The sequence below is a fragment of the Taudactylus pleione genome, unplaced genomic scaffold (genome assembly GCF_031769625.1).
Source record: "Taudactylus pleione unplaced genomic scaffold, aTauple2 ptg000114l, whole genome shotgun sequence".
In the NCBI taxonomy this organism is placed as follows: Eukaryota; Metazoa; Chordata; class Amphibia; order Anura; family Myobatrachidae; genus Taudactylus; species Taudactylus pleione.
This window is the reverse complement of record NW_028284516.1, coordinates 28,873,305-28,900,840: the sequence shown is the minus strand read 5'-3', so window position 1 is coordinate 28,900,840 and position 27,536 is coordinate 28,873,305. Positions and strand designations below refer to the sequence as shown.

The 27,536-nt window shown below is 43.8% G+C and overlaps 1 protein-coding gene and 1 non-coding gene across 3 annotated transcripts in view; both read right to left on the bottom strand.

Moving 5' to 3' along the window:
- The window catches only part of ARFGEF1 (ARF guanine nucleotide exchange factor 1), a 216,465-nt gene that overhangs the window by 73,843 nt on the left and 115,086 nt on the right, over nucleotides 1-27,536 (bottom strand). The window contains exons 8-13 of one of the 2 annotated variants that reach the window (XM_088471482.1): nucleotides 25,329-25,489; nucleotides 21,569-21,702; nucleotides 6,419-6,653; nucleotides 3,163-3,262; nucleotides 2,889-3,028; nucleotides 520-628 (exon numbers count right to left, since the gene is read on the bottom strand). In XM_088471482.1, the coding sequence (XP_088327608.1) occupies nucleotides 520-628; nucleotides 2,889-3,028; nucleotides 3,163-3,262; nucleotides 6,419-6,653; nucleotides 21,569-21,702; nucleotides 25,329-25,489 (879 nt within the window). Of the gene's footprint in view, nucleotides 1-519; nucleotides 629-2,888; nucleotides 3,029-3,162; nucleotides 3,263-6,418; nucleotides 6,654-21,568; nucleotides 21,703-25,328; nucleotides 25,490-27,536 lie in introns of those variants that run through there. The other variant, XM_088471483.1, reaches the window with a different exon arrangement.
- LOC148525030 (U1 spliceosomal RNA) lies at nucleotides 10,861-11,025 on the bottom strand. Its single transcript, XR_015878331.1, has one exon. It is a non-coding gene; the product is annotated as a U1 spliceosomal RNA (small nuclear RNA).

Here is a 27,536-nt window from a genome sequence, read left to right as displayed (position 1 = left end):
GGTTGCTATGGGCAACATCTCCATTTCTAAAAACCCGCACTTTTGTAAATATACCCCCTAGTGTCAATATGCAATACGGCGTGAGACGCCTGGCATGGCTGAGACACTCCAAGATGAGTAGCTCACCATATTGTCCTTTACGTTTTGTGTCATATACGCATTGCAGAATCAGCAAAAAGCTGCTCACAGTATACTAGAGACGCTGGGCTGCGACATCAAATACACAGGAATTGGTTTTATTATACACGTACAAAGTCGCAGTATAAGCACAACGGAACTTGTGGAAAGCTGCAGCTATTCTCATCGGAGCCCTGTTTGCACAGATTCAGACTCAGTCGCACACAGAAGTACCAATGTCGTACGTTACAGTGGTCTGTGTGCGTTAGTAATACAGCTTTGTGGCTTCCAGTATTTTTATTTGCACATTTTGAGTGAAAAGACGCGCAGTGTGCCGCTATTTAGCGCAACTGTGCACAGTATAAAAGGACACATCTATATACCGCTATTAGATATCCTTACCAAGGGTTGTCTGGGAGTTTGGATTGACATAAAGGTCCTTACTCCACTCTACCATACATTTCAGGATGGACACCAAGCACTCCAAGCCTTTCTTCCTCAGACTTAATTCCTGTAAAACAAAACCTATTAGAAGGCCTGTAAAAACACAGCCACCTAATAACAAATACACAATCTGTGGTGTACTCCACTTATAAACAGCCCTGTACCCTTCTAGTAATTCCCCCTCATGTATGTGGTCATGATTTTACATATGATCATGTACAGAAAGAGAAAGCTAGCTGTGACAACTCAGTGGGCTTAGTTTTTACAAGCAGGTCATGATTATGAGACTTGTTTCTATGTCTCAGCAGAAATCCACCCTGCGACTGAATCATGAATCTATATACATGAATCTATATGTACTGAGCTCTGGTCTCTAAGTGCATACCTTAAGTTGTATTTTGTGGATTCACTTGAAAAATTATTCTACTTAACTAGTTTGGCAACTATCCCAGCTATTACCACCAATATCATTTGTCATAACAGGGCTTGTTATAGGTACCTGAGGGGCATAGGACAGATCATATATAAAAACCATGATCTACAGTCGTGCCAACATACATCTATCCTCCGCACGCTACAAGTCGCGCCACACAACGCGGGAGCTCAGTGTGACTCGGTAGCGCTGAGTGTCTTTTTGTGCGTCTTTTTACAGATACACCCGCACAGAGAACATAGGCATGCTGCATATCATTTTAATCAGCAGAATCTGTTTGTGCCATCTATTCGCAATGTTGTGCTAATAAGACGTATTTGAGGGTAACAAGACTCATGAAAAGACGATTGGCGCTACGGCGTCACGCCGCTACTAGAAGGGCTGTTTAACGCGCCAGGAGGCTAGATGTATGTGGACCCATCTGTATATAAATTCAGATACTAATCCTAATTGTACAATCTCTGCAAGGTACTTACAGTAGTAAAGTAGTGTATATAGACAACAAGGGGTTCATGTTGAGACGGGTGTACACCGTTTCATTAACATAAAACACACAAATTTGTGCTGTGCGTGCCCACAGGAAAAACAAATGTACGCCAATATCCGTATGCACATTTGGTACTTGTGCTTCCTTACACTTGGCCAAGTGGGACTGGAGAGGGACAGGGGCCTGTCAACACTAGCCGAGTACAATAAAATCATTCTACAATATGCTCATAAAATCATATTATTTAAGCATGCATAGTCAATGAAGAAAGTGATTTGGCTGCTGAAAGAAATATCCATGCGGGTCGACCACAATTCCCAATCATGTCCTTTTTTCTATAACTGTCATTCATACTTGATTATATATTAAATATTAACAAGTATAAGAAAAAAAAAAAAGAAAAACTTTTCCTGCAATTATGCCATGGGTGGGTGTAATTGTACCTTGGTGCAAAAGGTATTGCGACTCTGCATATCAGGGTAAATGTTATATTTTTATAAAATTTATTATTTCTAACGCAATAGAAATGATTTTGGGCTCCCTTACTTGTCAGATTGCTTTACTGTGAAATGTCTAAGCTAACTAATAATTAGGGTCCCAGCAAAATGATGCACTGAAACTCAGGGACACATATGCAGATCAGGTGTAACATTACAACCACCTGTCTAATATTCTATAGGTCCCTCTAGCACTGCAAAAACAGCTTGCCCATCGAGGCATGGACTCCACATGGATTCCACAAGACCTCTGAAGGAGTCCTATGGTATCTGACACCAAGACGTTAGCAGCAGATCCTCTAAGTTCTGTAAAAGTTGTGAGGTGGGGCCTCCATAGCACATCCCACAGATGCTCGATCAGATTGAGATCTGGGAATTTGGAGACCAAGTCATCACCTTAAAGCCTTTGGCATGTTCCTCAAAGCATTCCTGACTATATTTGCAGTGTGGCAGGGCACATTATCCTGCTGAAAGAGGCATCTACCATCGGGGTAGAGTACTTGGCCTGTAACAATGTTTAGGTAGGCAGTGCGTGTCAAAGTAACAGCCACAGGAATGCCAGGACCCAAGGTTTCACAGCAGAACATTGCCCAGGGCATCACACTGCCTCTGCCGGCTTGCCTTCTTCCCATAGTGCATCCTGGTGCCATCACTTCCCCAGGTAAAAGGCATAACAAGAAGTGCTTCACTTATCGTCCAAAAGTGGACAACTCCTTGCATGCTTGGCAATATTAAATACAACCCCATCATTCTGTAAATACCTAAACAGACCAAATTTCTTGACAAAGCACATTAATTCAATACAACGTTGCTTCAAATTAGTGAAAATCAAGTTAAATACTTAATTCTGTAGAAGTTGGCTAAAAACTTTAATCACCAGGAAAATGACATAGTAACAGTAATTACGTACCTGGACATTGGACACGCCAAGTTCCTGATTGCCTCTTCCTTGAGCGATCTTTGAGAGATCATTAACCAATCTTTCAAAGATGTTTGCTGCATTCAAGTCACAGTCGTAATTGACATAAATATCCACCACCCCTTGGGCATCTGCAGGAGGCATAGGACAAAGCGGGGCGGATTAGAGACAGACTACTATCATATTAGCCAACAGCAGACAAAGGGGTCACTATATATAGATGGTATAATACAGCATGAGGGCAGACTATATGGGGATTTCATACCTGCACAGATTCTGGTCAATGTCTGAATAACCATCCATTTATGATCAAATGAGCTAGTTGAGGTTTCCAGGATATAAAGGAAGATTTCTTTAAAGAAAACCTAATTGAAATGTAGAAAGAATGCAATTACTTATGAGATACAATGTAACCCCACAGCAGTTATCACATGCTGGCAGAATCCTACAATGAACAAATCGCACTCGTTATTTGTTTTCTATTCACATAACATGAAAAGAAAGCTTATCTTTACCACCCAGTCTGCGTAGGTGAAATTCAACACAGATTATGATACTGATTATGAGCTGATTATGATTAAAATGTTGCGTCCTCATTGGAGAAAAACACCTTATATAATATGGTCTAGGTTAAATTCACTGTTTTTCCTGATGTTATGGGGAAACTGAAAGAATACAGTCAAACGGGGCTTCACCTATAGATCGAGGGAAGTAGGGGGCCTGAGTATGGTCAACACTGTGGTTTTTTTAATAACAACTTTTCTGAAACTCAACCTTGGGAGCCTTTTTTTTCTTTTTTTTTTTTAGAGGCTCCCCTTCAATGGGTAGAGGGTTTCAGGGAATGGGTGTTGCCCTTCCTCAAAGATTGGCTGGAGGGAGGTCGAGCCGAGACTCGAGTTTGGTGTGGATACCTCCCGGGCTACACGATAATGTGCCTGAAAGCGACAAGGCGGTGGGGACTGGAGGTGAGTGATGTAAGAAACTCAACCAGAAGGGAGTTGGGGGTTGAGCATTCTGCGGACCTACTTTCACGTTCCACTGTCGCTGAAACACTGCCAGGGTGAGATGTGTTCAGAGGGGTTGACTCCGATTAATTCTCAGAGGATCCCCCTGAAGTTTAGAGACATCGCCTGGCTCGCCATCCATGGAAGGTTTTATGTGAGAGGGAACCTCATGTGCAGAATGCCGATGATCATGGTTGCCCATGGGAGGAGTGTCAGGGGGAGGAGGAGACCATGGACCACTTCTTCTGTGAGTGTCCTTTTTACATAAAGGTTTACAAAACAGTATCAAAAGCTTTGCGTATCCCGTGTCTTTCAGGGGTGAGTTACCCTGAATGGGCTTATGGGGCATTCAAGGGATATGGAAGTTTGATTTATGTAATATTTTTTTTAGGTAGTTTAGCAGTTCCGTTTTGCACGAGGAATGCACGGTGTCAAATTGGCATGGTGGGGGAGATTCTACATGAGGTGAAACGGATGATGGATATTGATAAGGGAAAGATGGACGCCATCAGTTGGTCCCATTTGTGGTGCCATCTGAGGCCCCCTTGAATGGGTAGCGGAAATCCTATTCTTGTCAATCCTTAAGGTTTCTGTCCTGTCACTTGAGGGTGTTTTGAGTAATTTATAGAGGAATGCTTTGCATACATCTGGAAGGCTTAAGGGTTAGGTTAGGAGTGTGATGGGGTGGTATCAGGGGTATGGGGTTGTTTTTTTTTTTATTTCTCTTCTTGTTCTTGGATGGGCTACGGGTTATGGCATGGGGTTTAAGTTAAGAGGTGACGTAAAGTAATTGTATCACTATGCAACAATTGGCTGTGTATATATGTATTATAGGATTTTATATTTATGTCATTGTCTTTGTTTATTAAAAAACAGAAGATCGCAACAATGTTTAATAGGATGCCCACGCAAGGATTACATTATTGTATAGAGTATAAATGATATTACTTCTTTTGTGAAACATTTCCTGCCATACTCAAACACTTAATACAAAAAGAAAAGAAAATGCCATGTATAATTGTCTGGAAACAACAGGGATTAAAAGATAAAAAAAAAAATCTAACTGCAATAATTTAAGTGTTTACATTTTGTGTGCAGACATGAATGAACGGCTTGCAGGTGTAATTTGTGTGCTGACATGAATGACGGCCTTGCAGGTGTAATTTGTGTGCTGACATGAATGACGGGCTTGCAGGTGTAATTTGTGTGCTGACATGAATGACGGCCTTGCAGGTGTAATTTGTGTGCTGACACGAATGACGGGCTTGCAGGTGTAATTTGTGTGTTGACATGAATGACGGCCTTGCAGGTGTAATTTGTGTGCTGACATGAATGACGGCCTTGCAGGTGTAATTTGTGTGCTGATATGAATGAAGGGCTTGCAGGTGTAATTTGTGTGCAGACATGAATTATGGGATTGCAGATGTAATTTGTGTGCTGATATGAATGACAGCCTTGCAGGTGTAATTTGTGTGCTGACATGAATGAAGGGCTTGCAGGTGTAATTTGTGTGCAGACATGAATGATGGGCTTGCAGGTGTAATTTGTATGCTGACATGAATGACGGGCTTGCAGGTGTAATTTGTGTGCTGACATGAATGACGGGCTTGCAGGTGTAATTTGTGTGCTGACATGAATGATGAGCTTGCAGGTGTAATTTGTGTGCTGACATGAATGACAGGCTTGCAGGTGTCATCTGCAGAAGTGCATTGTGTGGTTTGGAGGATTCATACAACAGGGTATGGACAATGATGTTGCATCCTCATGACAGCTAACATTCCATCTTACTAAACCTAGATCAGATGCCGCCAGCTTATTGTCCTAAAGATATAGGGTGTGGTTAAAGTGTGAAAATAATATTCTTTTAATCATTATAAATGTTATGGTTGATTTTTATTTTTAACTGAACTGCATTCGACTATAACTAACTGGAATAGTAGTACTTCACTTTATTTATCTTCATGTAAACTGTCCTTTTCCAAAAGATGACTTGGTGCAAATTAATTTACAAGGCAGCCATTTTATTCACTATCCCACGCAATGAGTTCTAAAGCTGAATTATTACCTGGCACTAATTAGCCCCAACCCCTCCCACAGCCTTTCACCTAGGTGTCTGCTCTGGTAGAGGTTGCGTGAAAGGAAAAACCAATCGTAGGCCACCATCTCAGACACTGTGGATTCTTATTGGTCTTCAAAACCATCCTGCAACAGTTATATAAGTGGTGAACAAAACTGTTCCCCACTTTACATGGTAATGCAGCGTTAAGAGCAGGACATAGGCACGTTCTGACATACGAACATTGATCTGTTCTGGCCAGGTTTGGCCTCCGCAGTGCAGGCTGCTCTGGTCTACAGGTGAAGAGCAACAGAAGTAGAATCACTACTGATTTTCAATGGCTGACCTTGCAAACCACCTTTGAAAATGTGAGGATGGCTCTTAATTATAGACTATACATAGATGAAAAGATGCATTAGACAGTGGGTGGTCAGTACATTTTATAAAGCATCTGTGTGTACCTCAATCTGCATCTTCAGATGTAGTTTGAAGTTTGATAACAGTGTCAAAAAAATGGAGAGAGAAAGCTCAAAGACTTCAGGGACGGATGACACACCATTCTTTGACAGCGCCACACAGAGGTACTGCTTGATTGCATTGATAAACATCTCATTGGTCTTGAAGACAGGGCCAGCATTCTGCAGTATAGACAAGAGCAGCTGGAGTGATAGTACCTTTGAACGTAGCTCATGGGATCTAGGCAGAAATAAAAGAGGATGGGATATGAAATCTGCAGAGTACGAAGAAGAAATAAATGCCATTCCAGACCATGTCAATATATGTCTAGTTCCAAACCACACAGAGGGTGTAAGGAATAAATGTATAATGCATGCCATTATTCTGCTACACTGCACTGTACAATGAGCAATTTATGCTGTGTTATTAGTTTTACGCATTGTGGCTCTTCACTTTCCCCAAAAGGCTGCTTCATGCTTTACAAACTATGAGCAATCTGAAATAAGCAACACTGGAGAAACTACAGCGAGAATTCGGAGTACAAATAAGACAATATAACAGATTTGCGTATTTCCAGCTATTGTGTTTCTGCACAATAGAATCAAACCTCAGAGTAGCTGAAATATTGTATACAAAGGCTGATTAACACGGGGGGTTCCCAACAGTACCGTTAAGGTGTGCCAAATACCTCTTAAAAGAAAATGAGAGGGGTGGACAAAATAATGTAAGATTCAAAATGCAGCCAATTAAATCTAGCGGCCAGCAGGATTTTCATATAGCCGGGGAAATGTGCATCCAATCACATCACCATAAAGTGCCGCAAAAAGTTAGGCCTCAACTGTACAATTGAAATTTTTTTTTCTAAGTACACTGACTACTGGCTTCTGAAAACAGGATTTTGGTACTTACCGATAAATCCCTTTCTCCGATTCCACAGGGGACACTGGAGTTCAAGACAGTGGGGTATAGACGGTGGTAGAGTAGAGCCTGGCACTTTAAATAATTCAGAAGTGTGACTGGCTCCTCCCCCTCTATGCCCCATCAGCCCCAGTTTAAGAACTGAGCCCGAGAGGAGACGGAGGACCATAGGAAAACGAGGAGAAGGAGGAGACCACAGAACGGAACAAGACCGAATGAGGGAGAACAGAGGAACAAACTGCAGGGAACACATGCAGTCACACAACCTTATAAGAAACCAAACAAAATGGCAGGTACGCAGCGCTGGGCGGGCGTCCAGTGTCCCCTGTGGAATCGGAGAAAGGGATTTATCGGTAAGTACCAAAATCCTGTTTTCTCCTTCATCCACTAGGGGACACTGGAGTTCAAGACAGTGGGGACGTCCCAAAGCCAACCTCCCGGGTGGGAAGCGCGGAGAACTTGCCGAACCCTTGGCAAAACCGAAAACCGGGATCACCAAGAACCGTAGGCCTAATGGAAAGGCAAGAGCTGAAGATCAAGTGTTGTAGAGCAGAGGAGACAATCAAGGCTCCTTGCTAAACAGCCATAGAAAATCCACACCTTACAGCGTAAATCGAATGGAATACTGCTAGCAAGAGAACAACCGCAGATGAAAGCTGAACACCGTAAGCTCAGCCGAAACAGACCAAGCACGAACAGAGTTGAACATGAGAAGCTGTATAATTTGGAGACAGCAGAATCCCAGCACTGCTGGACATAACTCATATAGTTATACATATAACAATACCAATCTACAGATACAGAGTTGATCCTGTCCACAGACTCCTAACAAGAGTATACAGGGAGCAAAAGACAAGACCGAACAGTCGCCCTGGACCATTCTTGAGGTCCAACTACTACAAGGTTGGCAACCAGAGTGAAACCATAGAAGTCTCCAATAAGGATAGAGATCCCAATGAGGCAGAGGCAGCTCTGAAAGAATCGAGACCACAATTCCTTTCAGAGCATCAGACAGCAGTACAATCAACTCAGAAACAGAGAGAAAAACAGCAACTGAAACCTTGCAGCTGTAAATCCCCATACCAGACCACTGGCAGAATGTCTGGCAGCCCATCAGTTGTCTGCCTATTGAGTGGTTACTACTGCCTGTGGTGGGTCTCGAATTAGTGTATGGGGCATCCCAGGTGGAGACCTTACAGCCCAAGCCACTGTGCCGACCTGAAAAGAAACCCACAGCAACAAACTCCAAACAACATCCAACATGATGGAAGTGCGTAGGCAGTATCAACTGCTGTCCTGAACATAGTATAAAAACAACTCAGTTACCCTAGCAGTTAAAGAGCACGGATGCAACAGTCACCCAGTGAGAGCTACCAATATAGGGAAGCAACCATACAGCAAGGCTACAGAACTAGGACAACCATAGAGGTACCCATCAGGTACCTGTCAGTGTGATGAAAATATTCACAGTACTGAACAGGAAAACCAACCAGGCCCCCTGCGTGGAACATAATGACTGTCACGCTTTAATATAAAGAAGTGCATAACCCCCAAGGCGCTACAGTCACAGTCCATTATAACCCCAACAGAAGAATAAAGTGACTTGCTATGCACGCCAGGAAAGCTCTAAAGTGTAGAGCCTACTGCTAAAAAGAGTGGATGGCTACTAAGTCTGCAGCTAGGATGCATAAGGGAGAATAACGGCTATGTCGTGTCAGGTTGCATGAAATCGGAGCATCTTACAAGGCAATAGTGGGGTACCGCTTACCTGTGAGCAATCAGAAGCCCTCTAGAAACTATGTAGAATGTCACTGACCTTCTCCATCTCACAGCAACCCGTCACATCGGGAATAGAGAGTAGCTTCAGTGGGCTAAAAACCAATGCTCCATAGCACAGTCTTCAGTCTGGCGATGTTGCCGTAGGAGAGACTGTAGAAAACTAGCAAAATGTTAGTGGTAACAAGAAGGTCGTACTACAGGACTCTATACCTGAGCTTGTTCCATTAGGGATGTGTATCCTTATATAGATTATACATATACCCCAAGCACGGTCTGCTAGAGTAAGTATTAGTACATTAACACTTATAATGGTTAAGTGCGTATTAGTCAAGAGGCGGGATAGTGAAAGAATTAAATAAGACCCTGTACTGGTCAAGATACACATAGCAATATTACATATTTGATGATGGATCCCACCAGTGACCCTTGACAATCATAGTGTTCACAATGAGGGATTAAACTTGAACCGCAGGGCTCATGATTTACTGGATACCCACCAATCTAATCAAGCCAGGCCTGACCCTGCCTATTCGGCGGGTGGCCCTAGACCTTCAGGCACAGGAGCAGAAGTGTGGTCTGTTGTCATTTAACCAAGTAAGCCCTGAGGATGGAATAGAATCTGGATTTTTATGTACTGATAGGAATGTACCCAGGGGCCACTTTATAGCCTCATTTTATTGAGATATGCGACTAAACAATAATATGGAGTACAGGAACCTATACAGAGAAAGGTACCTGTACATAGACATAGAATGCAATAATTATCCCAAGTAAGAAGGGATACATCTGTAAAGAAAACCCCAGTTAGGGCTATAAAAAAAACCAGGTGTTTCCCAATTATTAGGAAGTAGTCATACGAGGAACATGAATATATTGGTATACATACACACGTACACTTAGACAAATAGTTGCATGAGAAGTCAACATAGTAAGTATACTTGTCAGACTCCTGCACCAGGAGATCATTATGCTCTATATAATATATAAATATATACATAGTAGGAACCACAAATAGCGGCACTCCGAGACTTAAATAGTGATCAAAAAGGTATATCTAAACTATGTTGAAACAAACAGGCCGACGTTTCGGGGGATACGTGCCCCTTTGTCAAAGCGAGTATATATACATTACATACACCTATATACACATACATTGTAATAATAATAACTCCCCCGAAAAGGGGGCGCCGTAGATATAAACTGACAGGAACAAAACTGTAAACCCAGAAGGGTGTAAGTGCCTATCTTATATACATGTGTGGACTACCAGAAGGCTCCCAGACAAGTATATGGTCCATATTAGAAGCCATGCCTTAGGGAATTGTGACTATCACAATGTAAACTGCAGAACATGACTCTAGTCTATAGAGCCAATATAATATATTATAGCCTACAGCTTCTGGTAATCCCAGCTGGCTTCCCATCTGTGGAATTAGAGGTAACCTAATGATTGCGGAAGCATAGGCATACCCACACATATAACAAATACATTCATACATAGTAGGTGTAAATAGAAGTTGTTGTACCAACCCACCGCAGCAGGAGAGTCCAGCCTCCAATTGCAGTATCTTTCTTTTTAAAATATGCAAGGTATCAGATATAAAACTGATAAGAACAAATCCTACCCCTGCCTTTATGGCAAGGATAAGAAGCGATACATACATACATATATATATATACATATATATATATATATACATACATACATACATGTACCCTCATACAAGGTCACAGGTAACGATAATTTATCCAGGAGAAAGCGTGAACGCAGTCCCCCACTTCCACAAATTATGCAGTCGAGATTTCCGCATTTTGAGAAATCATCGGGGGTCAGCACACCCAGAGTGCAATGGATGCGCCTCGCCCTGGGAGAATCACCTTTGTAATCATGGTATCTCCCCTGCCAGGTAAGTATGAACTGTGGCTTACCTCCACGCAGGGAGACTGCTGATGTGCCGTGTGTCCATCCTCTGTAGGCCTGATATTTTAGCAGCGCGCTGTCCCAGACTGGTATAGATCCTGGGAGCCTTCTGCCCTTGCCTTATCAGGTGAGCCATTTGAGCTCCAGTTGAACCCACCTTTTCAAAGTGGGGATCAAAAGGACAACCTCAGATCAATGAAGTATACTGCATTATATTTAACGTATACAGGCATATTTGTCATGCGGAGGGCAAAGTGACATGGACACAGCCTCTGTATTAGGCTGCGGCATGTTCCTCCCTGAGCTAGTGTCAGGGGTCCAGACACTCACTCTATAATAGTGGCGGCGGGTCCCATGATATGTAGAGGTACTGCTTCAATAACATCTGACATTAGTGAGTACTGATTAATTTCCTAATCAAACAGACTCCAGCAGCCATCTTGAGATAGACAATTGTAAAATAGTCGCAACTATCTCTACACAGTGACATCACAATGACGTAGGGCAGCAGTTAGGATAGTTGTGGGGTCGACAGTTTTGAAGTGCTCTCCCCTACAGAATAGAAGTACATTACTGCTAGATAAAGTACTAACAAGTTCATTGCTGGAATCTGACCACCATATAGGAACTACAGAGATGAGCCAAGTTCTATATGGACCATTCCGCTGCGTGACTAAGTAAGCAGGAAGACTGCTACACTGCGTGCATAATTTGTAATCAGCTCAGTATGCCTCAGCATTGTACTATAATAGAGACCAAACTAGGTTCTATCTAGATTCTACAGCTATGCACAGGGGAGACTATACACATAGGTCCTCTTCATCTATATATTTATTAACAGTTCTTATATATCGCAGCGTATTCCGCCGCGCTTTATCATTGGAAACATCAATAGAACAAAACTGGTTTTAACAGACAGTATATATAAGCAGGAAAGCCCCATATATATACACATATATACTCATACATACACTTAACTCATGTAGGCATGTATACAAAGCTACCCATATTGCATTATGTCATAGGTAGACAAATGTGCTTGGAACTAACTCCAGCAGCGGTACAGTGAGTGCAGCGTCTTCAGGCACAAACTTCTACGCCTCTCCCTGCACTGCAAGCAGCTGCCTCTGCAAAGTTACAGACTGCCTGTATTCTGTACAGTGACAGTCTCTGCATATGCCTGCGCTGTAGTGCGCGCCAACTGAGAGGCTAGAAAAAATATGCCGTGCCTGCTCCCCGGGAGCAGTAACGGCTGCCGGACCTAAGCCACGCCCCCTCACTGCCGGGAGTAGAGCCCCGGCGCTAACTGCATCCGGTCTTAACCGGCAATAAACTAACCCCTGCTGCTCACCACTATGGCATAGAGCAGAGGGAGGAGGAGATCACATCGGCAGCAGTCACACAGCGCTGTCAGACTCTTTTAAGTGAGCCAGCGCTGACTCAGCAGTGCAGGGATGTTAAGAGATGCGCCAGCAGCTCGTAGCAGGGCAGTGCACAGCGCACCTATGTAATTACAGACTGTCTGAACAGTCTCCCTTGATGGGTATCCGCGCTATATGCGCGGTAGCTCCGCCCCTTGTAATAACGCTAGCGGCGTTATAACAGGAATCCAGGACTGTATGAGCCTGGGAGGGGGCGGAGGGGCCGCAGATCTAACTCAGTCCCCCGCTAGTCAGGGGAACAGAGCTATACTTACCAGCTGCTGGCATCAGGACTGCGGCTAGGCATAGGGAAGCACGGACACAGCTTCTATATTAAGCTGTGGCGTGTCCCTCCCTGAGCTACTGCCAGGGTGCCTGGGACCCGGACACGCACTCTTTATTAGTGGTGGCGGGTCCTCCTGATGCCTCCATGTAGCAGGCTGACAGACGCAGCACTCTGTCAGCCTGTCCTCAATGCTTGTTGAAGCTATGAAAATAAATAAAGTTAAAATAAAAGTAAAATTACTAAGTGTGGGCTGGAGCTCAGCCCTATGTGACCGGCTCTTCTCTGGCACATTTCTAAAACTGGGGCTGATGGGGCATAGAGGGGGAGGAGCCAGTCACACTTCTGAATTATTTAAAGTGCCAGGCTCTACTCTACCACCGTCTATACCCCACTGTCTTGAACTCCAGTGTCCCCTAGTGGATGAAGGAGAAATAGGATTATGTGAGATATCATGAAATAATGCGCGTCCTACGATAAAATGAGTGATCATACATTACTTATGCTGGCCATACACGCTACAATTATCAGGGCGTTCCGCCTGATATCGGCGGATTGCCCCAATAATTGTAGCGTGTGGGGGGGGGGGGGCGACCGAGGCCCGTCTGATGCGATATTTACCCGTAAACTGTCGACCGCATCAGGCAGTGTATGCCCAGATGCGGCCGACAGACAGACACTTCCTGTGTTCCTTCCTACGGAAGGAACAGGGAAATGTCTCCTCCCCCGGGGACGGAGCGCAGATGTCGGGCTGATACACTGTGAGAGAAATCACAGTGTATGCCGGCGACATCTGCGGCTGGCAGGTTGCCAGATAAAATGCCCAGCATTAGATATTAGTCTTACGGTTGGGAGCGTTTGTGTTGCAGTGCTGTCTTCTGGATTCTACATGATCCATTTACTCACTTCCCCACCAACCAAAAACTCTCGCTAGCCATCGCATGCCATCACATTTGTCATTGAAAGTCACTGGAGATTATCCAAACACCAGACTTAGGCCGGCTACTCTTATCGAGAACACTAGGGCACAACGCCTCAATGAATTGAGAAAGACAGATCCACGCATGGTTGAGTTTCCCTTGTCTCGAATAAGGGTACCAAAGTGATGTACAAACAATCAGTTACTCCAAAAATTAATTCCAGAATATATATATATATGTATTATATACACAAGATAATTTAATTAAAAACCTATATAGCAATTTAAATGTATTCATTTATAAGTAATCAAACAAAAAAAACCCAGGTAATACAAAACGAAAAGGCCACATTGTACCATTAGAGACTAGAGCAAACCCCCACACCCAATAACAATATCTATTAGCTGGATCCCAATACGAGGTCTGATTGATATTACCTTTAGAGAATACATACAAATCAATAATGTGTTCAGATTACTAAATTTCTACATTTCACTAAAAACATCAGAGAATATACGAGTATAATGGTTTTGTAGAAGGGATGGTTACAGTGAACAGTGTGGCACCTGATGCAATAACATTAGTGTGTATGATTTAAAATTACCATAGTTTCCTAATAACGAAATGGCCTCTTACCAAAATGCTTACCTGTACTAGATACCAGCCTAGATCAAGCCAATCTGAGCACATCTGAAAAGGCTGGTCTCCTCCAAGAACATTATGGTAATATACATTAATTAGTATAATGTAAACATGTCATGCATTCTGCATCACTTGGGAACACTCTCATTTGAAACCAGAATTCTATATAGCTTTACAACAATAAAGACAAATCATTTCTAGTAATTATGATCAGGTTTGGATTAAAAGGAAAGAAAAAAAAATTGTAAATGTTATCATGTTTGTATAATATGTAAGGTAAAAAAACACATGGAGCTACATGAAGTATTTAAATAAGAAAACCCTATTTAGCTAAAATCTGACACCCAACATGACATTAATGAAAATCGCCAATTATACGTAGCATGTTGCTGTATTTTAGTTAATTACAATCACAATCAATAATCAATCATAAAATAATTACGGATTCCTATGGAGAAATCATTAAATATGTACATAAAGCAGTCAAGTACCCTGATAGACAATGGACACCTCCATCAACTATAGTCTGTCCATCATTCCCAGGTCCACCTGTGTGCACTGTGCTACATTCCCTATAAGGATCAATGCTCCCTATTTCTTATGCTTCGTCAAGCTGCTCAGAATGTGCATTAGAAAACACGTAAGAGCCCGAGACCACAGCATCACCTAAAGAACACGTATGCATTTGGATAATCATGATAAGCTGTATTAAACATACAAAAACTTCCTGCAGCGAGTTATTAAAAATGTTCACAAAACAATACAACAAATTTGTTGCTAGGACACAGGTATTTCTGCAATGATTAAACAGCACTGAAACTCAGGTGTGAACCGTAACTCTGCAATCATTGAATGCGATTGTAATTTACAATGCAGCCAGGAGCTAGGCCACACAGTACATTCCCTACAACCGTGCCATAAATCATTACAATAAACCATGCTGGAGGGCTATAGAACATCAGGTACTTCCATTTATTGAATCCAGTGCTGTTAATAGGAACTTTCTGTATAGGGATGAGCTGTGCACAAAAACTAAAATTATAAATTAGCGGGTAAGTACACGGCAGAGAAAGGCAACCGGTTTTACTTTAGGGCCGCATTGGACTTCCCTTTAACGTTGAAGATGCCACACAATCAATCTCAGTTGTAAATTAAATTAATTCATGGAAGAGACACCTATCTTTAATAACCTATCAGCAGGCCTTTTACACAAGTGTTACAAGCCGTAACAAACACAGATGACAAAGCAGGAAGAAGCTGGGGGCTGCAAGTGAAGGCTCGGAGGGCACTTGTTACCCATCGCTGATACACGGGTTCTAAAATCCTTATTAATCTTAAACCGGGTACACACTAGATCATATGTTCATATGTTGTCCGATCCCGCTGATCGGGCCAATATAATCGGGCACATCGTCTTATATGGACGACGGAGCGACCATCTGCCGATGCCAACAAGGTCAATGGTGCCGGTGAACGACATATCAGGTGGTCAATCACCGGATCGAGAAATGTGTGCCGCCCGATATATCGTTCATCGGCCGTCGGCTAGTGTCTATCCACCATTACACTAGAATCCATTGTACCCTAGAGTCCTATGTTTTTACATTGGATAAGTGACATGCATTAAAATTAAGCTGCAAGCTCACGTGTTGAGAACATGGGGTGATCAGAGGAGCTACACAAAATGGTAGTAGATGCTAAATATTGTTATACACAGTTGGACAATATCTATGTTATTAAACAGAGACTGAATTGATGCTTTTTGGGAGGATGGCTTAAGACAAAGGGCTGCTTTAAGGTTAATGCTTAGGTCACAATTATATACAAAATTACAAAAAGCAAACGTGTAACAGCAGCAGTACATGAACATTCACCTACATTAAAGGTAAGAGGTCGCTGCGCATTACAGAGGGCAATATAAAAAGCAGGACAAGGTATCAGACACAGTAGGCAAATGTACATGTTTTAAGTGGTGAAGTATAAAATATAAGAGGTGCTCAGGATTACTGAAACCCAGCCTCCCAGTTCCTGACTAAACTATGAAATAAAATCCATTGCAGAACACTTGTCAGTGGAGGATATACAGGATTAATAAAACAGTACATTAATCGTAGTGAGGGGTCTATGCGGAGATGGAGGCAGTGCGGTGACAAAAGCACTACATAACCAGGTAGTCAGGGAATAGAAATTCCCATAACAGGAGTGATTTTATGGGTCCTATGGTAAAGCTTAGACGTTTAGCAGACAGCAGGAAACAAGGAGGAAGAATAATCCAGCTTCATGAGGATGGGGATAAGATGTGGTGATAAGAAGTAGCGAAGGATGCAAGTCACTGACAGCGCAGGAAGATAAATACTAAGACAAGGGGTGAGAGATAGGCAGAATTAATTGAAACACGGTGCAACACCAGTTCTCATTTATCTGGAGTGCAAAAATATGTACTCCGCTAATAATCCATAATACATTATTTCACTGCTGCCCTGAGGAAATGGTTACAAAGAAACATGGTAGTGTATTACATGAGAGCAATGCAGAAAGATTTCAGCCGTATCATGTAAGTTGATTAATAGCCATCAAAATAAGAGCATAGTATATTGTGGAATTAGCTTCTGCAGCTGCCGAGAGACTTAGGGCCTGATTCAGACCCACTCGCGAGCGGCTGTCCGCTCGCAAGTGGGTCGATGTTATGGACTGAGCATGCGCACGACGGAGGGAGCTCCGTCGTGCGCATGCGCCAGACGCGACGAGCGAAGGAAAGTCCTTCGCTCGTTGTGTCCGATCAAAGGGGGCGTGCTGTCAATGTTGATTGACAGCACGCCCCCTTTGGTGGGCGTGCCTCCCTGACGGGGGCGTTCCCACGGGAACGCCTCCCGTCAGAAGCCGGCCCACTGACATCACTAGTGATGTCAGTGGGAGTGATTTTGGCTCTGATAGAGCCAAAATCACTCCGGAGCTTGCGGTTGAAAACCTCAACTGCAGGCTCCGGCTCGCAAATTCGATGGTCGCGATGGTCTCGACCATCGCGACCATCACAATGCACGCTCGTATAGCCTGTGGGTGGTGACCCACAGCTATACGAGCGTCCAGGTGGACGCTCCATGAAAATGGAGCCCGGCCCTCATTCAGAGCGTGCGCTCTGCTCAGAGCGTACGGCTCTGAATGAGGGCCTTATACCACTTTTCCACTTAAGTCCCAGATCTGACCTGAGATTTGGAACATGGCTCCAAACAGAGTCAGACACGGGACAGCTTCCTTTTTCCACTGTGGCGCCGATCTGGGTTATTCCTGGATCAGCGGCATTCACACTGCACACGGGTGCAATGTCAGCACTTGGAGATGACATCATCTCCTTGCACCGGAATGCGTCTCTCCGTGCTGTAAACAGGTCACGGGTCGAATGACCCGGGTTACCCATGTACACCGAGCCTTACCTGGGTCCTTCCCGGGAATAACCCTGCTCGCTAGCAGGTTTGGCTTCTCGGGTGACTGGACCCGGGTGGCGCCGTTTCCACTTACCAAAATCCCAGGTTGATGAGCGCTCACGTGCTAGTGGAAAAGGGGTATTACATGAGCTGCACTGCCTATTCCCACACGGCTTCATGCAAAGGAATACACTCCTGTATAACCCACTCAAACTGGTGCCGATTGTAAGATAAAGAAAGGGATGCGGTAGTTGACCCTTTGTATTTCCTGCCCTAAGCAAACACAAGAGCTCTTACATGACATCACTGGCCGAGAGCCAGGTGTCATAGGTCAGTAAACATTAAGTCACTTTTGATTAGGTGACTCAAAATAATTAAATTGGCCAGTTAACCTAATAAATATTGAAATTTACATAAAATTTTATTTTTAAACTGGAAACATCTAGTTTGACCTCTACTGACATTAGTACTGATGATTTGCTGAAGCTGGAACACAGTTGTCAGTAATATAAAAATAGGATTTTTGGTTACTTACCGTTGAATCCTTTTCTCTGAATCAGGCTTTGGGACACTAGACCATGGGGATGTCACTGGGTGAGCAGGAGCTGGCACTTAACTACTGTAACTTTAAGAACATAAGCTCCTCCCCCTGCAACCCCCATAAGGCCAGTACAACTTTATAAGAGCCCGTCAAGGAAAAGCAGTCACCCAGTGAAACTGTTGGAATGAACAACAAAACAGAATCGTAGGGAAAAGATGAAGGACAAACCACCGCATGACTGAGCATGAGGGAGGGAACGCAGCGTTCCCCAGGTAAGTAACCAAAAATCCTAATTTTCTCTATCATCAAGGCTGGGGGACACTGGACCATGGGACATTCAACAGCCGCCCCCAGGGGAGGGAACGCTCAGGCTGCCTGACCAAAGAACTGTACCCCCAAAGTGGGTGCCGCTAGAGGCAAAAACTTGAAACTGTAAAAACTTGTGAACGGCTGGACAGAGGACCAGGTAGCTGCACGGCAGAGCTGTACTGCCAAAGTCCTGTGCCACGCTGCCCATGAGGACGATACTGCCCGTGTAGAATGTGCCAACAGCCGGTCCGGTGCTGGTCGCCCTGCACTGGAATAAGCCCGAGTGATGACTGAGCGGATCCAATGTGCAATGGTCTGCTTTGAAGTCGGCCAACCCCATCTCTGGGTGCCGTACAGAACAAGCAGGGAATCTGTCCGAAAGAAGTCCCATCCAAGTAAATCTGCCGAACACGGACAACGTCTAATAGAGCCAGATCATCCCCATCCTGACGATTGAGGAAATATTGGAAAGACAATTTCCTGGTTCGAGTGGAAAGCCGAAACCACCTTCAGTTGGGACTTAGGAACCGTACAGAGAACCGCCCCATCATCATGGAATCTGAGAAAAAGGCGGCCTGCAAGACTAAGCACCCAACTTGAAAATACGTCGAGCTGAGGCAATGGCTAGAAGGAAGATTAACTGCCGAGTAACGAACTCAAGGTCTGTCGAATCAAAAGACTCAAAGGGAGCCTGCTTGAGAACCTAGAGGACCAGGTCAAGATCCAACGGAGCTACCGGTGGACAAAATGGTGGCTGAACCAGTGTAAAAAAGGTCGAAACCTCTTTAAGAAGGGTGAGCTGCAGCTGGAAATAAGCAATCAGAGCTGAAATTTGCACCTTCAAAGAAGAAAGCAGGAATCCGGCCTCTGAGCCATCCTGAAAGATGAAACTTTGAAGCATGAACTCCGCGCTTTCCGCACTACCTGATATAGATCTCCCAGACGAAGCCGGTTTCCGGACCCGCAACATAGTACGGATTACTGAAGGAGGAAACCCCCAGTCTTGTAGAGCCCGGTCTCAAAAGCCAATCGAGAAGATCCTCACGCAGAACTGACCCTGCAGCATGAGATATGGCTTCAGTGGAAGACGTCACCTGGGACCTACCAACCGATTGAGAATGTCAGCGTACCAGGACTTGAGTGGCCAGTCTGGAGCCACCCGTTGATCCGTGACCTGCTTGAGCACCCGAGTGAACATCTGGTTCAGGGGAAAAAGATAGGCCAGACCGAAGTCCTATGGAACCATCATGGCATCCACCACACAAGCCCTCGGGTCTATGGACCATGCATATAACAGGTGAACACTGCAATTGTGACGTGAGGCCATGAGGAACACCGCCAGAAGAACCCACTACTTAACCAACTGTGGTAAGACCTCTGGATGGTGACATTGTCCCAGGAGAAACGTGGTTACGTGGAGGAAGGTCATCTCCCACTCGTCCACGCCTGTTATGAACATTGCTGAGACTTCCGGAACGAAGGCCACCGCCAAGGACAGAATTCGAGCCACCCCCCTGCCTGATTTACATACGCCACTGCTACTGCATTGTCATATGATCCGCTGGGCGTGGATAAAGAGAGCAAATTTATGAGGGACATAAAACCTTCTATTTGACAATTTCTAGGCCTCGTCAACAAGATTCGAAAGATCTGAAGAAGCAAGGAAAGTCACCACCTTTCACCGACCTTTAAATTGGCCAACCGCCTCCGTCGGGGCAGCGATCTCTAAGCAGTGCAGGCTGCCCATAATGAGTTCTGCAATGCCATGCCCTGAGGAAGAGTACAAGTCCCCAACCTGAGAGGACCATGTCCTCCGAAATCTCGCCCTCCTACTCCTTTGAATCCGAGACGTTCGCTGAAATCTTTGCAGATGGAAGGCGTTTGTGCACCATGCGCACTAGAGGATCGACCAAAAAAACTTTCAATTGCAAATAAAAATAAAACTCTAACTAAAATTAGTGCTGCCAGCAGCCCCAACCCTCAGCAAGTATGAAACGTGCCCACCTTCTACAGGCACTTAAATGACACTGGCCTTCTGGGGGTTGCAGGGGGAGGAGCTAATGTTCTTACAGTAGTTAAGTGCCAGCTCCTGCTCACCCAGCAACAACTCCATGGTCCAGTGTCCCCCAGCCTTGATGAGAAATAGTGGTTGCTCAGATCAACTTAATGGCCTTTCAAAGGTGTGGGAGGGAGGGGTAATCTAGATTAGAAAGAAAGAAAACACCATGTTCCCCCCAGCACACTGCAAAAGGCCAGCAATAAGATATGAATACTACATAATAGAAATCCAGAGATCTTGTTTAAGATATGTTTAAGCAGCGGGCCGTGTCAAGGAGTCTCTGTACCGGTGTCCCTATCACTACTTTGGGCCATATAACTGCATACTGTTCTTATAGGATGGATGAGACCAGCATTGGGAAGGTGCGCTGGTTCCTGTAGTGCTATTTGGAGGATCCTGGGGTATTTCAAGGCGAGTTGGCTCTCTATGTAGATATATTAATGTATGTGCTATCATCATGTGGCATAACAGTTTGCAATTATATGCTAAGCACCCCTAACAGTGCATGTTTTCCAGATCCCCTAGTTGGTGCACAGGTGTATTTATTACTGGCTGACACTTTAAAAGATCCACAGGTGGTGCTAATTTAATTTGTGATACTGAGAAGAACATGCAGTACTAGTAAAATTCTATTATATTACTATTTCTATTGTGGCCATGGTGTGCGCTGGGGTGGGGCGTTTAGAGGCAACCGGAACCCCACCCCCCTTAAAGTGAGTGTTATTATCATGTAGCCTTAGGGACACCGGTACAGAGATGCCTTGACGAGGCCCGATGCTTTAACATATCTTTGCAAATATATGCAACAAAGATCTCTGGATCTCTATTATCATGTAGTAGATGGGGGTTCCTAGGAATTACCAGCTGCTTTGTGGCACACTACTATACCAGATGTTATACATAATGGTTCTCGTTACAAACGGAAGTAGTGGTAACTTACTTTGGGTCAGGTGGCCCATCAGACAACGGCTTCATAGATAATTTACATAGCGACCTGAAGACTAGGAAGGCATCCTTTTGTAAAATATGAGAGAATTTAGCACCAGGAGTAGGTCCTGAAGTATTTCCAGATTCCTAAAAATAAAATGCATAGAATTATAACATAGGCATTCATACTTGGTGCTGTCTTAAAAGAAATGTGAACTTTACTAAAAGTTGCTGAAGCCTAATACAAGAACAATGAAAGAATACACTAATAACTACAATTAATTTTCCTTACCTTCCGCAGTCGGTTTGCTGCAATGGCAGGCTCTCACTGGGTTCCACGGTGCCAGATGACAACTTGCTCTTCTCTTCCCCCTCAGCCTGTATGAAACAAGCTTAGCAAGTGTCTACTTAAGCATCAATATCCCCATGAATGGTAAGTTCACAGGGAAGGGCTTTAGACATGTGCTATGATTTTTCAAGCAGACAGAGGGGGAGATGAGAGTGGAGTGTGATGTGGGGCCATTATACACATAAGGGATCCCGGGAGGGTGGATATTTATTTTACTAGAGTCCATGGAACTAAACTTACACTTTCTCCCTGATTTTATTCATCTTCAATATGCAGAAAAGAAAATTCCTGTACCAAACCTGTTGGTAGCTGCAATAAACTGTGCGCCCTTGCAGGAGAAACCAGGGGCCTGATTCAGCTTGTACCGCAACTGCGATTACGCATGCAATCTGCCGATTGTTGCGTTCTGTGCATGCGTGTGTCACTACGCAGACCCATCGCAGAGTGAATGACAGGAAGTACCATTTGGGGGAGGTGATGGTGAGGTGGTTGGCGAAAAGCAGGCGTGCCAGTGCGTTCGAGCGCCGTTACAGGGACGTGCATAAATTGGCCATTGCAATGGCATACGCAGCCTGAGCTCTCACTGCGTACCAGAATGTTAGCAATTTCTGAGTAAGGCCAGAGCTTGTGCAAGTGTGCGTGAAGCTGCGATTGTACTCGATGTTACCGATGGTTCTGCAGTCTTGCCAAGTATTATGGATGTGTGTAAGGTAAGGTGGGCGTCCTTATGTTGTGCTGCAACTGCATAGCGATCGTAGTGGATTAGCATACCTTCGCAGTGAGACTGTGGGCATAAGGTCTCTTCTTTGGTAAAGCCCAAACCTGATCAACACCCAACAAATGGAGTCAGTTTCCTCTGACAAGTATGAGAGGGAACACAGGGTCTCATTCAGACCCGCTCGCAAGCGGGTCAACGTTTCCCAAATGCGCATGCGCACGACGGAGGCACCTCCATCGTGCGCATGCGCGAGACCCTAATAACGACGGGGTAGCCGTTGTTATGCGTCTCGCACCAAAGGGGCGTGCTGTCGATGGTGATTGACGGCACGCCCCCTTTGGTGGGCATGCTGGGAGCGTGGCTGCCCAGACGGAGGTGTTCCCATGGGAACGCCTACCGTCTGGGGCCGGCCCCACTGACATCACTAGTGATGTCAGTGGGAGTGATTTTGGCTTTGTTAGAGCCAAAATAACTCCAGGGCTTGCGGCAACGAGACCCTAACTCAAGGGTCTCATCGCAAGCCCGATGGTCGCGATGGTCTTGACCATCGCGACCATCATCATGGACGCTCGCATAAGCTGTGGGTGGTAACCCACAGCTATGCGAGCATCCAAGAGGCCGCCTCGCCAAAAAAAAAACACACCCTGATTCAGAGCGGGCGCTCGTTCAGAGCGTCCGGCTCTGAATCAGGCCCACAGACCACAGCTAGCAATAGGGGAGCTGGCACGGTGGAAAGAGAACAGAATGATCAAAACTAACAAGTTTTCCTAAAATATCAGTATTCATGAGAAGAGCTCTAATGACTACAAAAGACAATTGTAATGTCTGACTACAAAAATGCATTATCATCCTCTTTTTCACTGTGCCCACCGACTGACTCCGTATTTCTAGTAAATGGATATTCTGCACATTAATACTATGTTACTTTAGAGCCGTGATTTTCAACCTTTTTCAAATCGAGACACACTACACAAGACTTTAAAATTGCCAAGGCACACTATCCGGCTATGTGGCGTGCGCGAACTATGAAAACACACACTATATTGACCCCAGCATGAATAAAACACAATACATTGGCCCCACATAAACAAAACACACTACATTGGTCCCCACAAGAATAAAACACACTAAATTGGCCCCCACAAGAATAAAACAATCACAACCACATTGGCTGGCACCCACAGAAAAAAACTAACACATTGCTCCCCACAAAAAAATAAAATAAATTACATTGGCCCCCACAGAGAAAAAAAACACATTGCTCTCCGCAGAAAAAAAAAGCAGATTGCCTCACCCCAGAGGAACAAAAAAAATAAAAAATAGCTCCCCACATAAACAAGGAGTTGGCTGGCCCCCACAGAAAAACAAAACACATTAACATTACACTCACGAGTGACGACCCTACCCTGTGCCTCCAGCTGGTGTTGCTCTTCCTCAGTCACAGCACTAAGTACAGGAGGGAAGGGCTGGGTGACTGGCGAGACGGGCGGGCAGGCATGCAGGCAACGCATGTGCGTGACCTGTGATACAACGCCGCCGCGTCAAGGCAGGTCACAGCTCGGGCGCGTCTGAGCCTCCCAGAAGAGCAAAGCGGCAGCGCTGACCTGTCCGCGTAACACTTGACAACTGCCCGCAGCATGAAAACCGCTGCTTTAGAGGTAAAAACGTAATCCACCAATTTGTACTCTGTACATATTACCCAAATATACAGTACCAGAATTATCAGCATATAAACGTTATAAGGATGAAAAAAAAGAAGGTAAACGTAATATTTAAAATTGTACACAAATAATAAAAATATATTGTATATTCCTCTAGGGCATCTATAGTGTCATGCAGCTGCTACCTTAGAAAATACAGGCTTAACCAAACCCTAGCTTATTTGCTATTTGTGTTGCACATTTTGCCTAATGTTGACTTTGCTACTGTCCAGACATCATATTGAAGGTTATTTTGCGTTGCTTAAAAGCCAACCTTTTGTCACAATTCATCGTCCGTACTTGAGTGCACACGATTTTATCTGCATTGAAGCATACAGTAGATACATTCAGGGACTCATAAGAAATGAATACACTTGATATTGGACTACTAGCTTAATGTCTTTTTAGTGCATTTTTCGCCCCAAAAGGCATCTTAGTTGCAATGTGATGCAGCTGGGAAGCACCAGGAGACTGTGCTGATTAATTTGATATGCGACATTTGTATATCTGTATGCGAGTCTGAATCGGTATACAAAATACCACAAAGCAGTGACTGTGGATGTTTTCCATGCAAAGTGTTATCGTGCTTCGTATAGAGGCTCAGTCATACACAGATATGTGTCACATATCAAATAAAGCAGCCCAGTCTCCTGATGTGTCCTTGTCGCATCACATAGCATCTAAGACGCATTTTCAGGTGTAAAAGACACCTGGCGCAAGCAAAGTCACTTGTGCCACATGGCGTATAGGGGCTATATGTATGTGGACATTTGTATGTACAGAACAGAGGTGGAAATATTAATTGGGAACTTACTGACTATTGTAGAATACAATTGACATTTTAGTTACTACTCAGGTGGACCACACATTATGTGCCACTTTAAGCAACTCCTCTTTGCACATGTTAGAGTCCATATCTAATATCACATCTTCCCATACAGTATCTATTTATTTAATACAACTGGTATACATCACTTTTACCAACAGAGAGATACTTCCCTCTTACCTGAGTGTCATTGGAGGAGATGGACAATCTGTCATCTGGAAGGGAGGGTGTGTATGCCATAGATATTGGTGTGCCAGGTATGCCATTGGCGTGAACAGCATCCCCATCACTCACATCCTCTGATGTCCTTGTAGTACATTCATTGAGAACAGTCTCGTCACCTGGGTACAAGAGAGAGTACACAGGACACAACGATAAATTAAACTATTGCGAAGCACATTGCACTACAGGACTTAATATTATTATTAATTATATATATATATTTGCACTGAGACACAAGTGCTGCACTTAAACATCAAACTAATTATATTCAGCATGTTGTCTATCCAATGTGTGTGCTGACAGTTGCTGTATATTTTTGGTCACACTCCAGGGCAGAGCAAAGGCCTAAAACTAAGTGACCTGTCTGTAGTCTCCCAGTTCAAGTACATCCCATATAAGAGACAGCACAGAGCTGTCATATGTACTAAAATGGCACTATTAATTATGTGGAATATAGCATCATGTGAAATACAAAAACACTACATACAGGTTGGGTCTCCCATATCCAATATACAGAATTTATTTAGCACGACTGAGATAGTGAAACTTTTGCTTTTTGATGGTGCAATGTACACTAACTTTGCTTAAGGCACAAAATTAAATTAGAATTAAAAACATTACCTTCAGGCTTTGTGTATAAGGTGTATATGAAACAAATGAATTTCATGTATGTACACAAACTTTGTTTGAGCCACAAATGATTGAATATACTGTCTAAAATGACCTACAGGCTGTGTGTATAAGGTGTATATGACATATAATTGCATTCTGACACATAACAAAACTGGAAGTGGTACTGAAGAGTGGATTTTACTTTCATGCTTCATCGTGTACATAAAAAGGTTTCATTTTCTTTTAATACAGCATTGATGTGTCCAACTAACCCAGTCCAGATCCTCTGCAGCGTTATTGTGGCCCTTGGCTTTATGTAATAATTCCATAATAACAGAAAATGATATTTGCAGTAAATACAGCCCAATAGTTTAGATCTATGCTTTTGTATAAGAATAAGACTTCCCGTTGCATGGCCTTGTTGTGAAAGTGACCTTTACTGAACATGAAGTCTGTTTGATGTATGAGAGCAAGACTAGATAAAAGATAATATCTATTTTCTGTGTTTCAAACATAAACTATAGTATACGCAGCAAACGGTAGTTTACAGAAAACAATGTATTCATTATATAATGTGCTGCTTAACTCAGACATCTATAGTCCAAAAACATTGTCAGCCATCATATGGATGAGACCTCTGTCCTCACCATGGCAGGCTGCTATTACAGAAATGTCCATTGCAAAGACTGATCACATGCTCAGAGTAACTGCAGGGAATAACTAGGACTGCTCAGCACACGTGCCATGTAGCGAGACATTTTATGAAATGTTTCCAAAAGCGATAGACATACAGTAAGGCAGACGCCTGGTGCTCTTATAGTGGGAGCTGGGATTTTATTAATCGGTAACACAATACAGATGCAACTTTTGAATGACACAAGCAGAAAGCGCATATTGCTACATATAAAGCAGGTTTTCAATCCAACTTATTGACATATCCGCTATGGTAACCAGATGTTGCCATTATTTTTGCCCTGGTTTTTCAAAACACATAAATACACATTATTATTAATAATTATCGGCATCCATGAGCTTTATCCACAACCACTTCTGACATCAAGTGGGGAATTCAAGTCAACACGGTTGGCGTGCTGTGCTTTTCTGGAATAGCACATTATGTCCATCCACATTGCAAATTCTGCCTCGCATCCCTTAGAGGTACGTCAGAAAACCTGCAATGTTGAGGGTACCATAACTGGCTGATATGTGAGCTATTGTGAATCGCCTTGATGTTCAGCGGCACATCGCCAGTAAATGAGTTCTCCCCTAAGAAGCAACCTCTGACACACGCTTCACAAACTAGAACGCAAAGTCTGTAATATATATGATGAAAAAATAATACTCCCTGACATGGGCGTAACTTAAGTGCAAGAAGTGCAGATGCTATGGGGCCCAGAGCTGAGGGGGCCCATCTGCCTTGTCAAAGTTACATTTGTAATATACATTTTTGACAATTGGGTGGTACAAAAGGGCCCTTCTAAACATTTGCTATGGGGTCTTCAAATGCCAAGTTACAGCCCTGCAGTCCCTGATTTCGCTCTAACCTTTTTGTAT